General features: G+C 38.3%; 1 protein-coding gene across 15 annotated transcripts in view; it reads right to left on the bottom strand.

Moving 5' to 3' along the window:
* INPP4A (inositol polyphosphate-4-phosphatase type I A) overlaps nt 1-13,336 on the bottom strand; it is a 124,613-nt gene that overhangs the window by 33,058 nt on the left and 78,219 nt on the right. For 13 of the 15 annotated variants that reach the window (XM_017818422.1, XM_017818429.1, XM_017818420.1 and 10 more), the window contains 10 exons: nt 12,688-12,806; nt 12,457-12,573; nt 11,325-11,404; nt 8,421-8,532; nt 7,527-7,617; nt 6,758-6,905; nt 3,362-3,492; nt 2,903-3,007; nt 2,044-2,152; nt 389-406 (listed from right to left, as the gene is read on the bottom strand). In XM_017818422.1, coding sequence (XP_017673911.1) covers nt 389-406; nt 2,044-2,152; nt 2,903-3,007; nt 3,362-3,492; nt 6,758-6,905; nt 7,527-7,617; nt 8,421-8,532; nt 11,325-11,404; nt 12,457-12,573; nt 12,688-12,806 — 1,030 coding nt within the window. The remainder of the gene's footprint in view (nt 1-388; nt 407-2,043; nt 2,153-2,902; nt 3,008-3,361; nt 3,493-6,757; nt 6,906-7,526; nt 7,618-8,420; nt 8,533-11,324; nt 11,405-12,456; nt 12,574-12,687; nt 12,807-13,336) is intronic. The other 2 variants (XM_017818423.1, XM_017818431.1) reach the window with 1 other exon arrangement.

The raw sequence follows: 13,336 nt of genomic DNA, 5'->3' as shown, positions 1-13,336 counted from the left end.
TAAAAATACATAGAGTTATCTTAATTATCTTCCACCTCTGGCAGAAAGTTTCTCATTCCAGGCAGTTTTCACTGGAAGTAAAAAAGAAAAGCACATAAAATCTTTATGTTCCGATTTTCAGTTTTCTAACTTCTTATGATCAGAGAGAGCCAGGAAGCTAGCTGTTCATTACAAACAAACATTGCAGATGAAATGAAATTCATTCACACATCATGTTCTACAAAGCAGCTACAATTACTTAGAGCACAACTAGGGATGCCATGACGCATGACATTAAAAAGCCCTGCACACTTTAAAACACAGCAGATCTTTGCCAAAGAAAAGAAAAATAAAACAACCCAAACAACAGAAAACCTCTCTATAGAACTCTCAGAAACAGAAAACTCACCAACACTCCTCATAACTGCTACAAAAACAAAAAACCAAAATAAAATTAGCAGATTGTTAGCAAATACCGAAAGCAGAAACAAAACAAAGTATATTTGGGGAAATAACTTATTCGAGTCATTTTTTCAACAAGGCGGGTACATAAAGATTAAACTTGTAAGCAAAAAAACACAGATTGCCAGATGCCCATGTGTTGTTTTGGGGAAATGTTGTGAATGCACCAAGCACAGTTATGCCAATGAAAGGAGAAGGAGTTGAATGTAACAACAAAACTGAGGAGATGGATCTCAGTTCTACTACACTAGCTTTTATGACAACATGGAAGCACTTAAAATGAAAGTTTCTCTTCAAACGTTGAACCTGCAGTTTTCATGGACCCAGAAGGAATAGTTCTGAAAAGCTTAGAGGAAAAGTACCGGATAGAAATTAAGCTCTCCAACCAGCTTAATTATTGAGCGAAGGGGAAAAAAAGAAACAAAAAAGCTGTGGGAACTTATGTATTGCAAGAGTAAGGACCACTTCGGTGGCTAGGGTGACAGAAGAAGGTTGTTTCAGAAAGCAATAGTGGTATCAAAAGAACAGAAAGGGTGAGCCTAGTATACCAGTGTCTTCAGGTTTAGTTTCCTCCATTCCTATCCTAGCGCGCACTCTGTAAGCCTGGAATAATTACATTAGGCATATTTTTGCATCGATCTTTTTATCAGTACATATCTGACTGATGTTCACAGAATGGTGTTAACTCACTTCTCTATTGCCAAAATTATTTCTGCAGTTCGCAGAGCCTGGTTCCCACGTCCCTCCCTCCTGCTATCAGCTCCAAATTATACTAATCCTTTCTTTAGGAGGGCATGATCAAGGTCTCCCTTCCCTAGCTACAGTGACTCCTTGTCCTGCTGCTCTAATAATGCAGACCCATACAGCAATCTCTCTTCTTTGAGAGATGGAGTGGGTGCCATGTGTGTTTCTGCCTTCAGCATATGTGACCTTCAAAGTTCCTGCATCTTCCTCTAGTACATATGGCTATACTTTCAGAGAGGTCACTTAGTCCCTGAAGACAGGACTGTGGAGGTCAAGCATCCTGTTTGTAGAGCAGAGGCCGGATTCAGAAGCGTAATCTGTGCATAAACCTTTAGGCAAAGCAGAAAGGCCTCAAGCAGTAGCCCCAGAACTAAACCCACTTTGTCAACAAGGAATTTACCAATCAGACACAGTTGTTTCCTACCGAAGAGAGCTCAGGAACATGACCTTGAAATTATGAGAGAGGTGAAAGTCTACTGAAAATAATGGGTTGAAAGCATGACGTAGTGCAGTTGAGGAGGTTCTACAGATAAATGTCCTAATCCACAATTAGGCAGAGCCCAAACCCAACACCTAAAATAACTAAACTAAATGAATCAACAAGTATGCAGGAAAACTAAAGACTCCATAAAAAGACTATTAGAAAGGGCCCATTAGTAAACAAATACAGTAATATAAAGGTGAAAGTGTTTTCCCTCTTCTTTGGAAAAAAAAATCCACTGAAAAATCTTCATATTTTATAGTACAACTATTAAATGCAATTCAAGAAAAACATAGAATGGAGTGATTTTCCAAATCACTGAGAATGGAACAGAGGGAAAAGGCACAATAACACCTGACATAAATATTTCTACTTACTGTTTCTTTGCCTCTTCAAATTTATGCAGCTTTTTCCGCAAGCCACCCGATTTAAAGCCTTGACAATGAGCTGCTGGTGCTCCTATTGTGACTATGTCGTAGTTCTGATCTGGGATGGAAAAAAACGACTTACAAATGAAAGCCTGTCACCTTTAATGTGGTCAAACAATTGTGGAAGTTCAAAATCTACTCTGAAAATAACTTCTGGAAAACTTTGGGCCAGTGTTTTGAAGGACAAAGAAAACTGAATTGTTCTAGAGGCCCTGGAAATCCATCAAGTACTTTTTGAAGTGAAAGACTCATATGTGAACGCAGGTCTCCTTGTTTCTTAATCTAGAACACTCACAGTAATAAAGAAGTCTTGAACATTGGTCTCTACACAAAACCTGTCACTACTGTAATCCCTCACATGGACACATGGGACAACTGTGTGCCCATAGCTAGCAGGAATTACTGGTAAAAGAAGGGAAAACCTAGGTTATTAATGAAGAAACAAGCTTAATGTGAACACACGTGCGATTTTGCATAACCATACATAATGGTTCCAGAGATAAAGCACAACAGTCAGAACCTTTGCTATTCTGCTACAATTAAACATGGAAGGGACACAGCATCTTAACCCAATCCTAGTATAAAGGCTGACTTGTGCCATCTAGGTAAAGTTAACCACAGAACCTAGTTTTGCCACCTGCAGAATAGCAATATTTATACTTATGCCTCTTCTTTTGCAAAGATATTTGGACTCTGAGGCTAGTACAGCACTTTGTAGAAACTTGGCTGTATGGTTCAGGATGGAAATAAAAAAAATTGAGAGAAAAGTAACAGGATAAGGTGAAGAAAGAGAGAAGGGAACAAATACCTGATCCTCCATCATCCTGGACTCTCATTCTCTGTATATGTAAATTCGTAGGAACAAATTCCAATTTTTTATCAGCTTTCAAGCTACTGGCTTTAAATGAAGGACCTGAGAAATGCAGGAGAAAAGTAAGGACAAAAACCCTCTCCTTGTGCCTATGCTAAAACAATCAAGAAGCTTCATTCATTATTTGCTATGTGCTGAAAGAAAAGCAGAGCAAATTAAAAAAAAAAAATCAAATTCTTTTTGTTACTGTTCATGCTTGTTCTCTAAGGGTTAGATAAGAGAATGGAGCAGACGAATATTCCCAGATAACTAGCAAACTCACAATAAATGTTAATAAAGACAAGAGATATAACAGCATTTTTTACTCATCAGACTAAAAAATTCTGTGTTCCCAATTTCAGAGAAACACTACCGAACCTGGTTGAGAAGAATCATGTTATTATGAAAAAAATTCACCTTTATACTGGTGCAGGTCAGTTAGATTTTCCTGATAAGTTAAAATAATTGTTTGGTATTGAGTAACTATTTGTCGGCGGAGGCTTTCCCAACACGGAGACAGTTCTCCTAATTCCTCTAGTTCACAAACCCTAGGGAAAAAGACAAAAAAAAAAAAAGGGAAGAAAGAGAGGTGTTTATGTCCATAGTCCACTTGACAGAGAATGAGTTTCACACTGTATCAATGTAGCACCATCTTCAGCAGACACACTCCAAATTTACTGTCATGTAACCTATACACCAGAGTGGGAATCTTCCCAAACATACAACCTGAAGCACAGCTGTTGAGTTCTACTCCAAAGTACATTGGTTCCACACAGGCAGAATACACTGTGTTACCTCCAGGAGCCTCAGGTGTTGGTCAAAAGCAAAGCTTCCCACTTTTCTCTAGGAACTTTCAAACTACATGAGGATTTGCAAATGATGGGAACTGTCACCATGTTAGGCGACTTGGGATGAGGACCTTTTAAGACCACTCCACTGAATTGTGGTGGCCCTTAAACTTAATCAGAACTGTGACAGAGGTTAGGTGGGATGTTAGCACTATCTGATATTAGGTACAAGGAGTATCTGCGTTGGCTGCGTATCTACACAACAGTTTGCAAGACCAGGGAAGGCCTAAGAAGTGTAAGCATTAATAAGGGTTTGGAGAGACAAAAGATGAATCAACAAAACCTTCATCTGAGATTCAGGATTTTGGCACTCAAGATTCCCTGCACGCAGAATAATGGATGACTGGATATCCCCTGATATGAGCAGGAAACACCCTGGCTTTACTCTTGCACCCTGACTGCTAAGTTTGCAGTCATACATGGCAATCCTGAATTACATACTGTTCCCCAATAGCGTTGTTGAGAAAATACTCAGTGTATTTCATGTCATGTTTGTATTACTGTCTTCTTGGATTAAGATATTAATTGGAATAAAGAAAGAAGGTGAAAAGTAAACAAGTCAACACCAGACACAATTCAACAGCACACTACCCCAGAAAGGGCAGAACAATCACCTGTCAAAAGGATCCAACAATTCTATTGTTTTAACTCATTGTCTGCATATAATTTAAGACAGTATTTCACAGTATTTAGGATATCATTGAAAGGAAACAAATTTCCAAGAAAAACATCAGACTGATTTGCCAATAGGCAACAGCGTAAATATACTAGCGACTTGGATAAAGAGACTTTCAATTTTGTCTTGTAAACTGCTTCCTGCATAAGATGCTATTACAACTCCCTCATCAAAGTCTCTGCTCGAAACTAGTCATGCATTTGAGGCCATGTCTTCCCGAAGTAAAGTCACGGCTTAACGTTTCAAGTTTATTTGTTTGTCCTATAGAGCTAAGACAGTAGGAGATGTGCATGCCATGAATAATGACGTACACAAAATACTCCCCACTCCAGTTAGATGTTTCCTTTCAAAGAGCTCTGGCCCAGAAGAGTTTTAGTAAGAGAGAGCAGTTCTGATTATCCAAGACATTTTAAAGGTCACCAGGATGTTAAGACAGAAGCAGTTGTGCTTGTGTAGCTGTCCGTCGTTCCTCTGGGCTGCAGCACAGAGAACAGAGCTCAGCCAAATGTGAGAGATCCTATGAATACACAGTGTGTTTGTGCAAATCATTGAGGGCCACCTCAATTGAGCAGAGAGAAGGAAGTCTTTCTGGGTAATTACACAAAAGCAGTACTTACCTTTGACCCACACAATTCAGGGCATACCAAATGGTACTAACAATCATGTGGGCTGTTATTAACCCACAGCTGTATACAACAGGCACCCACTGATCTCTGTATGATTTTAGCAAGAGCCTCTGAACATTCACATTTCATGGCTAAGGCCTAAACAAACTCCACTGTCTACAGTCTTACAGAAAGCCATATCTTTTTCTTCATTCACCCTAAATTCTCCTTTTGTCTTCAAATCCTTCAAGTACATCCATCACAGATGGCATCTAATGGATAAGCTTGCCAACTCTTTATACTGTTAAGGTTGTACCTCATAATGAATAGGTCCTTTAAACCTATTGTGAGTAAAGCTGTAGAAAAACAAAGATATAAAATAAAAATAAATAACCCATATCTAAATGTGCAATGGTAGATCCCTAGCCTGCTCCAGCAAGGTTGTAGCAGGACAGTTGGACAAGATACATTCATTCTCTAGAATCTAAGTGCATGTCAATAAAAAAGCAAAACTCAACAGCAGAAAAAAGCATTAGTTTTTTCCCATGCATTACAACAAGTCTCTGTCATCTTCCTGTGAGAGTTTACCATTTTCACAAAATATGAAAATACCTAAAACGAATGGATTAACCAATGATTTTCTTTCAAAATATTCTAAAAGAACTAAAATGTCTTAATATAACAATATGAGAGTACTACATAGTTTTACTTTTAATTAAGGTCATGTTTAGTTAGGTCTGTAGGAGTGGATTCAAACAGTCAAAATAAAAGCCCAATACTCAAAACTACAGCTGAAATTCTTTAACATCCCAATCTCGGCCTTTATAAAGAATATACAAACCATTAGATTTGCAAAGTACAGCCTACAAATGTAGGGAAGTAAAACTCATAAATGAATATGTTGCCTGGAAGAGAAGTAACTGCTTCAAAAAGAAGAAAATTATAATAAACCTAAAAAATGCTTATCAGATTTCCTTCTCCCTCCCACCTCCTAAAATGAGACAGTCATTTCTGTCTTACAGTGTTTCATTTTACTTGCTTTTATTCTGTTCTCCTTCAAAGTGATTTGGATTTTTCTTCTCTGTCTGCTATTCTAATTACTCATTCCAGTCAGCTAGTTTCTCTGCTGTCTCTGTTCCTTTCTCAAAATCCTCAGCAGCTGGAGTTATTACACTTTCATTTACGCTGTCTCATCTATTCAGATTTCCCTCCAACTATGAAAAATTGAGATGGGTTTTATTTTTAATTCAACTTCATTTTTCCCTTTAGATTAAAAATAAACCATGTTAAAAAAACAAAGTGTATTGAAGTATATAAATTATTGTATATATAAAAAGACAACATATTTTAATGTGCAGGTCGTAATATAGTCATACAACTATGGAATAATATATTCCTTTGAATACTTTTGTGAGAGGAACATATAACCCCTAAATGCAGCAACTGTAGTATGATCCTGTGTTCACTATGTGTTTACTCTCCTATCAGCACCTCTGTATGTTACCATACATTCAAGCCTAAAAATGTGAAGTTTTATTCACTGTCACTGTACAGTCAGCAACATGCTGATTTTACTAATTTTTCTTCAGTGCCTCCGTGTATTAACACAGATATATTCCTTCGTAAGTCAGTAACAGGTACGTCACTGCTGTATTACTGCACATGTTAACCATTCCAAACTCACCTTGCTGCATCTTCTTCTAGAAGCAGTTTCACAAATTGTCTAGGGATGTGCAGCGACAGGATGCTCTCAGCCATCTGCTCCAAGATTCTTAAGTGATTTCCATCAGTGGTTGGGAAACGATACATTCGGCAAATGGCACCACCAAACACTAAAGAATTAAAATCGTGTTATTTAAGCATAGGGTTTGAGTTAAAAGTGTACAAAGTCACGTCTTTTCTAAAGTAAATGGTTTTGGTTCATCATTGTGCTATAACACACTGCTGTAATGATCTGATTTATCCAGGCATCAGTCTAGCTTTTCCAAGCACGGTCATTCTGCAGTGACCACTCTCCTAGTGTTTGCAGGAAAAGCCTCCACTCCAAATGACTTAAAACACTGGTAAGGAAATTAAACAAATGAAATATATACTCAATTTTTAAAATATTTTCTTTTTCATCTATGTACCATGCATTTTCCTCTCATGCAATCATTTGCTGGAAAACTAATCTTTCTGCAAGAATATTTTTTTAAAACGACTTCCTTTCCTCTGTCTCTCTCCTCATCCCCAATGGTCGCTTACAGTCAACTTACTGACAAACATTTGCTTCTATTGTTTTTACAATAAAAAACAGTGCAAATGATAAAATAATTTATTCTTGTATGACTCTCAGAGGACTGCTCAATCAGCAACCTGATCCTATTCAAATTAAACATGGGGCCACAGGCAGACAGGGAAAGATGAGCTTTTTGATGCCTAAAGCTTACTTGTTACAGCCCACAGCAGCTTACCAGATTTCAGTAGTGCATCTTTCCTTAGTGAAGCATATTTGGATCTGATTCCTAAAGATTCTGTTAAACTTTCATCAACTGGCAAAACAGTCTAAACAAAAAAAAAAACAGAAATAGTAAAGAATAAAATCTCAGTGCCTGGGCAATATGCAGTGATAACCCTATCACACAGACTTCAAAGAAATATTTGACACAACATGTACTTTAAATAAATATTCAAAATATGTTTACTGTGGACAAAAAATACTGCTGGCTGAAATAATAAATGCTAAGCGTTTTTATTTACTTCTACTGCACAGTTCAAAATGCCATAGATTTTCACCCAGCCATTCAACTACTTTCTTTCAGCACAGCTCCAGAGTCCTTAAAGGTACTGCATCAGTATGTGGTACCTACAGGTCTGGATGGATATGAAGTGATACTAATCCACACTGTAACTGTAATACATAGATACCACTGCAGGTATCACCAAGATACTCAGAACACAAGATTTACAGAATTAACATATGTCTAGGCTGAGAGAGTGCTGCAAATATGTGCTCTCAAATAAATATTTGGGGATGAGAAAAAAAAATACATCCAGCAATCATGTAACCTGTAACAATACCATGAGCCTCTTCTGATGAAGGATATGAGCACTTGAAGCAAAAGCTTAATCATTGTAAAAGAAAATTTGCCTCAAGACTTTACCCAAAACATGAGCACCCCAAGAGTTCTGCAAAACACAAAATGGCTTCAAAATCACTAGGCTGCTTTTTACAGGACTTTGAAAATGTAAACCACTACTAAATAATAAGATGGACAGGAAAGTTGACAGCAGATGCCAACCTGGGTTATTTCAATGCTGGCAATAAGGCTGCATTCTTCTGCATTTGACACAATGCTCATACTCACCCTTCCATTAATTGTATCAGGTGATCTTGTCACTGGAGGCCTTTGGTCAGATTTTTCCTCCATTTGCCATCCAATAACTGTGATGTTACCTACACGGTCACTTTCAGCCGACCTGCAACAAACACTCTGCGTTGAGATTTTTTTGGAGGTGGACCTGTTTATCAACAAGGGAACACTTATAAAAGGCTACTAATCTTAAAATTTAATGAACATTTTAAATAGGAAGCTTTTCAGCTTCATTCAGCATAATTTTATAATGGGTTATTCCAACAGGAGAACAATCCTCTCATTCTGCAGGGATGTTGTACAGAACTCCTAGTTGAAGGCAACCTAAAACCATGCACATGTTTCAATGCTCCTGTAAAACCAGAAAGAGCTCAGATTTTACAATTAGGTAAAAGCAGCTTAAATTGTGAACATTACTGTGGAGCAGATAATTGGATGTCCATGCACACTTGTGTGTTGCCTGTGCGTTTCAATGTCTGAAACCAAACTTTCAACTCTCATTTGAACAGTTTAACTCCAACTAGTAGAGTTGAAATGGGTAAATTTTCATTATACATGGACTAAACAGAAGTAGTACATCTCAAATCTACCTCAGGCAGACAAGGTCACCAGTTAGGAGGCCGATCCCATCTTGTGCTTCTGCAGATAAACTATATAGATTGGGAAAACTGGGGACCTGATATTCCAGAAAGGAAAACGGATGCTATAAAGGATCCTGAAAATATGTGGTCTAGGAAAGAAGAAGGTGAACATTCTCAGTGAAGGTAAGATCCTTGAGGCAGAGAAGGATCCTGGACATCAGGGAGTTGCATGGAAACAACTACTAGAGATCCCCAGGGATCTGGTCGCTAACTGTTGAGACAGGTCACTAACAGCTGGGTAGCTGCACAGCAGGAACTGACACAACTTTCTGTCCCACTTTCCCAGAGCAGCAGCCATCTCCCTGCTGGGGTGGGCAGCTGACAACATATGCACACATTACTGAACGGGCAGCAAGAAAAGTGAGTGAGTCAGAGACAGAGAAAAGCAGGGCAAAAGCCGTAATCGTGCTGGGTTTAATATACACACCAGTACCCAGATCTATCATGGATGTCGTTTATTCTGTCTCACCTGTGACAGAGTAATTTTGGCAGAGACATTATGTTATTATTTTAAGATAGAGTCTAAGTGGTATTTTAACATTGTCGTTTACATGTCAAAATATGCTGAAACAAAAAACCAGAAGTTGCTGGAACACACAGTACTGGAGAGGCAAAAGAAACAGGCACACAGCGTGACTACAAGAAAAGGTTCAAGTATTCAAATCATACAGCATTTTTACAGACATTGCCCAGCTTATACATCTGAGGGTAACATGGCAATGGAAAGAAATGCATGCATTCACACATTTAGATAATCAGAATATACTTGATATCAAAAAAAACCAGTTTAATAAAGTCCATTTTCAACTTAAGAACCATGTGTAACACACTAGCATGAAATTCTTGCAATCACATTCATCTCCCTCAAAACACTCTCACCTTCATACCTATGATAAATTATTTTATCCAGCATCAATGTCATACTTTTGGTGCCTTTTCTGACTCATTTCCCTCATCTACTCCCACTGGGAAATCATGTAATTTGTTTTCTTTATAACACACTGTGGAAAAGCCAAAAGCCTTACCCATTTCTTCTCATAGCATAAAATGCTTTGCCCATATTTTGTTAGTGGTGTCTGGGCTAAGAAGTTTCCTCAAGTTTATCACAGTCATGGTTTCTAGTGCTGCTTATGCCAATACTACCAACAGTCTTCCTTTGCATTTTTGGTTATGCTTTCCTCCTTCAGCTGACTTACCCTTGCCTTCTCTGACAGGGATGCCTGTCCTACTTTCAACACAAACTACAGTAATGTGCATTTACACATCAGAGCTCTCTTTTCTTAATTTTACTTTGCCTTATTAATTCTCCAATCCTCAACTTTGTCCCATACTGGCTTTCCAGAGTGTGGTTTGATTCCTATGATTAGAATGACTGCCTTAAGGATTGGTATTAGACTCACATCCTCTTTTTCATTCCTCCTTGAGTCATGTTCTTTCCTCAAAAGTTTCCTGTATTAATTAAACTAGAAAAAAACATCAATCAATGATGCTGTACTCTGATTCCTCCTATTCTTAGTGCATTATATCGATAAATACACTATTTAGCAACAAATATGCAATTTAGCAACAAGTAGGTATTGAAATAGTAAACGGAGCCTAGATTTCACTTTTAACTGAAAGAAGGTAGATTTAGATTTGAAATTAGGAAGAAATTCTTCACTATGTTGAGATATTGGGAACAGGTTGCCCAGAGAAGTTGTGGATGCCCCATCTGTGGAAGTGCTCAAGGCCAGGCTGGATGAGGCTTTGAGCTACCTGGTCTAGTGGAAGGTGTTCCTGCCCATGGCAGTGGAGTGGAATTAGATGGTCTTTAAGGTCCCTTCCAACCCAAACTATTGTGTGGTTCTATTATTCTATGCTTTATCTAAGCCAAGGTATTCAAACAATTAAGGTAACTATTTCAATGGGTTTCATTCTTCCCATCAGAGGCTCTTTATACATCAGTACAGTTAAAAAAATATTCTGCCACTCTTCATGGACTCAAACACTGAGGTGATAGAAGGAAATGCACAAACATTAAGTTGGTCTTGACAATACTTTCTTGACTTGTGGAACCAATAGAACCAATATCTACCACTACTCACCACACTAGAAAGATCTCGTTCTGCATGTTTCAATTATTACGCAATATAAACTAGTTTTTCTGTAATAGGGGCCTGGAACTAAAAGCCTAACCAAAGAAAAGGTTTTTATCACATCTTAGGCATGCTTTCAAGAATTAAGAATTAATTCCTAAATGGAGAAGAACATTACAAACCTTAGTGTTATGTGCAACCTGTGATACTTCTCCTGAAGAAGATCTTTTACAGTGAACGTCCCAGAACCCAATAAATACATCTGAAAGAAAAAGAGTACCAGAACTGTAATTCTGGTAAATAATTACCTTCACTATAAACAAAGGCTTTGTCCACAGCACTTGGGCCCAAAATAAAATTATTAGGCACAAAAGTCCAAGAAAAAAGAGTAAGATTATATATGCTGACACATAACTAATTAAAAACCCTTAAAATTTCATAGATTTGGTAATTAATAAAAATCCTTTTTATACTGGAGGACTTTAGGCGTTTTTCTTTCTATATGATATGAGCAGAGGCACTCTAATATAAACAAGCTTAGGCCCAGCATTACAGCAACACTGAAAGCAGTGACTGAACAGGGCTCAGACTGACTTGGTGAACACTTCACAGTCCCTCCCCGATCCAAACTCAGCTCCTCCTGATGAAACTACCTCCTCTGGAGGTATTCATTTTCCCCAGAGCCTCCCCATGAAGCACTGGACAGAGAGAGACAGCTCTGCTATCCCTGGAGGCCACAAAAGAGCAGACAGGTGGGGCCTGAAACAGTATTCTGAACAACAGTCTGAGAATAAATGGCCTCAGTTGCCCACAGAACCAAGTAGTAACATGGGAGCGCTGTCACTTAAACTTTTTTCAGTAAGGGAACAAATCTTAGCACGGAACAAAATCACTAAAGTATCAGGGCAGGGTGATTTCTGGAATTTAGTAGCTCTGTTCAAACGGATAGTTTTATTATGGCATTTTGGCACAGGCTAGAAGCCTCAGTTAGGGTTACTAGATCCTTTCCATTATCTAGATCAGCAAAGATGTCCACAACATAAGAGAAAAAATGACAGGACCTTTTTCATTTAAATCCAAGGTTCCCAAACTTGCTGCAGACAAGCCTTATTTGAGAAAACTGGCAATGCTCCCCACTTTGCCAAGTCCGTCTCACAGTATTTGCTCCTCCTTTCCCTACCCATCTTGTTTTCTGTATGGTCAGTGCTGCTATCCCTTTGCTTTCTTCCACAAAAGTTACTAGTTTTATCTCCTTGCCTCTCATTTCCTTGCTCCACACTGACTGGGCAGGCAATAGAATAAAAAAAAACTTACTGTTCCCTGAGATCTATCTTTGACATCGTACACGGAGAGTTTGATTTGTGTCATTTGATTGATAAGAGAGTCTTGGAAAAAGGCAATGCTGCTTAGAAAGATAGGATTACTTGTTCCCTGTAATCATAAACAAAAAGCCAAAAATTAATGCAAGGTGATATTTGTTAGGAAGAAATGCTTCCTGTGTTAGCTTCAATTTTAAATCTAATCCAGGAGTACCTCACCACTTACCTCAATAATTTCTGTCTGTGCATGCTTCGTCCAGAATGCCTGGGGAGGTGTAGTTACACTCACTGCTACAAAACTATTTGGTTTTCGATCTAGCGATGGAGTTAGCAGCTCACTGCAAGCTTTAGGTATGCAACAGACAAATAAGTTTAGATTCAGGATCCTTATCTTATTGCCATAAGACTCCATATATTCATAAAAGCATTTTATACACCCTGAGCAATGAAACAATGAAGGGCTTAAATATTTGTTCTACCACCACTCACCTTTGTGCATTCAAACAGTAAACGTGCAATCTGATCAGTCTGGCTCCAAGCTCTAGAGCTGCAACTTAAACTTGTTCTCTTCTAACCCCTGCCAATCCACCCTCCTGGCACAGCTCATTATAACCATGTCCATGCATAGGTTTTCCTCTGGGAATCTCAGGAGTGTGGCTGCATTTGATTTGAAGTCATGCTCCATTAAGCCCATTGCCAAACGGCATTTGCCCATGGAGGACAGACAGAAGCACCTGAACATTGATCAAGTAGCACTACTATGAGGAAAAGTAGCTCGTAATTGTAAATGTCAGCAATTTATTTCCTCTGAAATGTTACTGTGTGTTTAACTGCTGGGAAGGGATTATGGTGAGTAGGAAATGACTACCAAAAAT

The sequence above is a fragment of the Lepidothrix coronata genome, unplaced genomic scaffold (genome assembly GCF_001604755.1).
Source record: "Lepidothrix coronata isolate B3197 unplaced genomic scaffold, Lepidothrix_coronata-1.0 Scaffold68, whole genome shotgun sequence".
In the NCBI taxonomy this organism is placed as follows: domain Eukaryota; kingdom Metazoa; phylum Chordata; class Aves; order Passeriformes; family Pipridae; genus Lepidothrix; species Lepidothrix coronata.
This window is presented reverse-complemented; position numbering and strand designations above follow the sequence as displayed.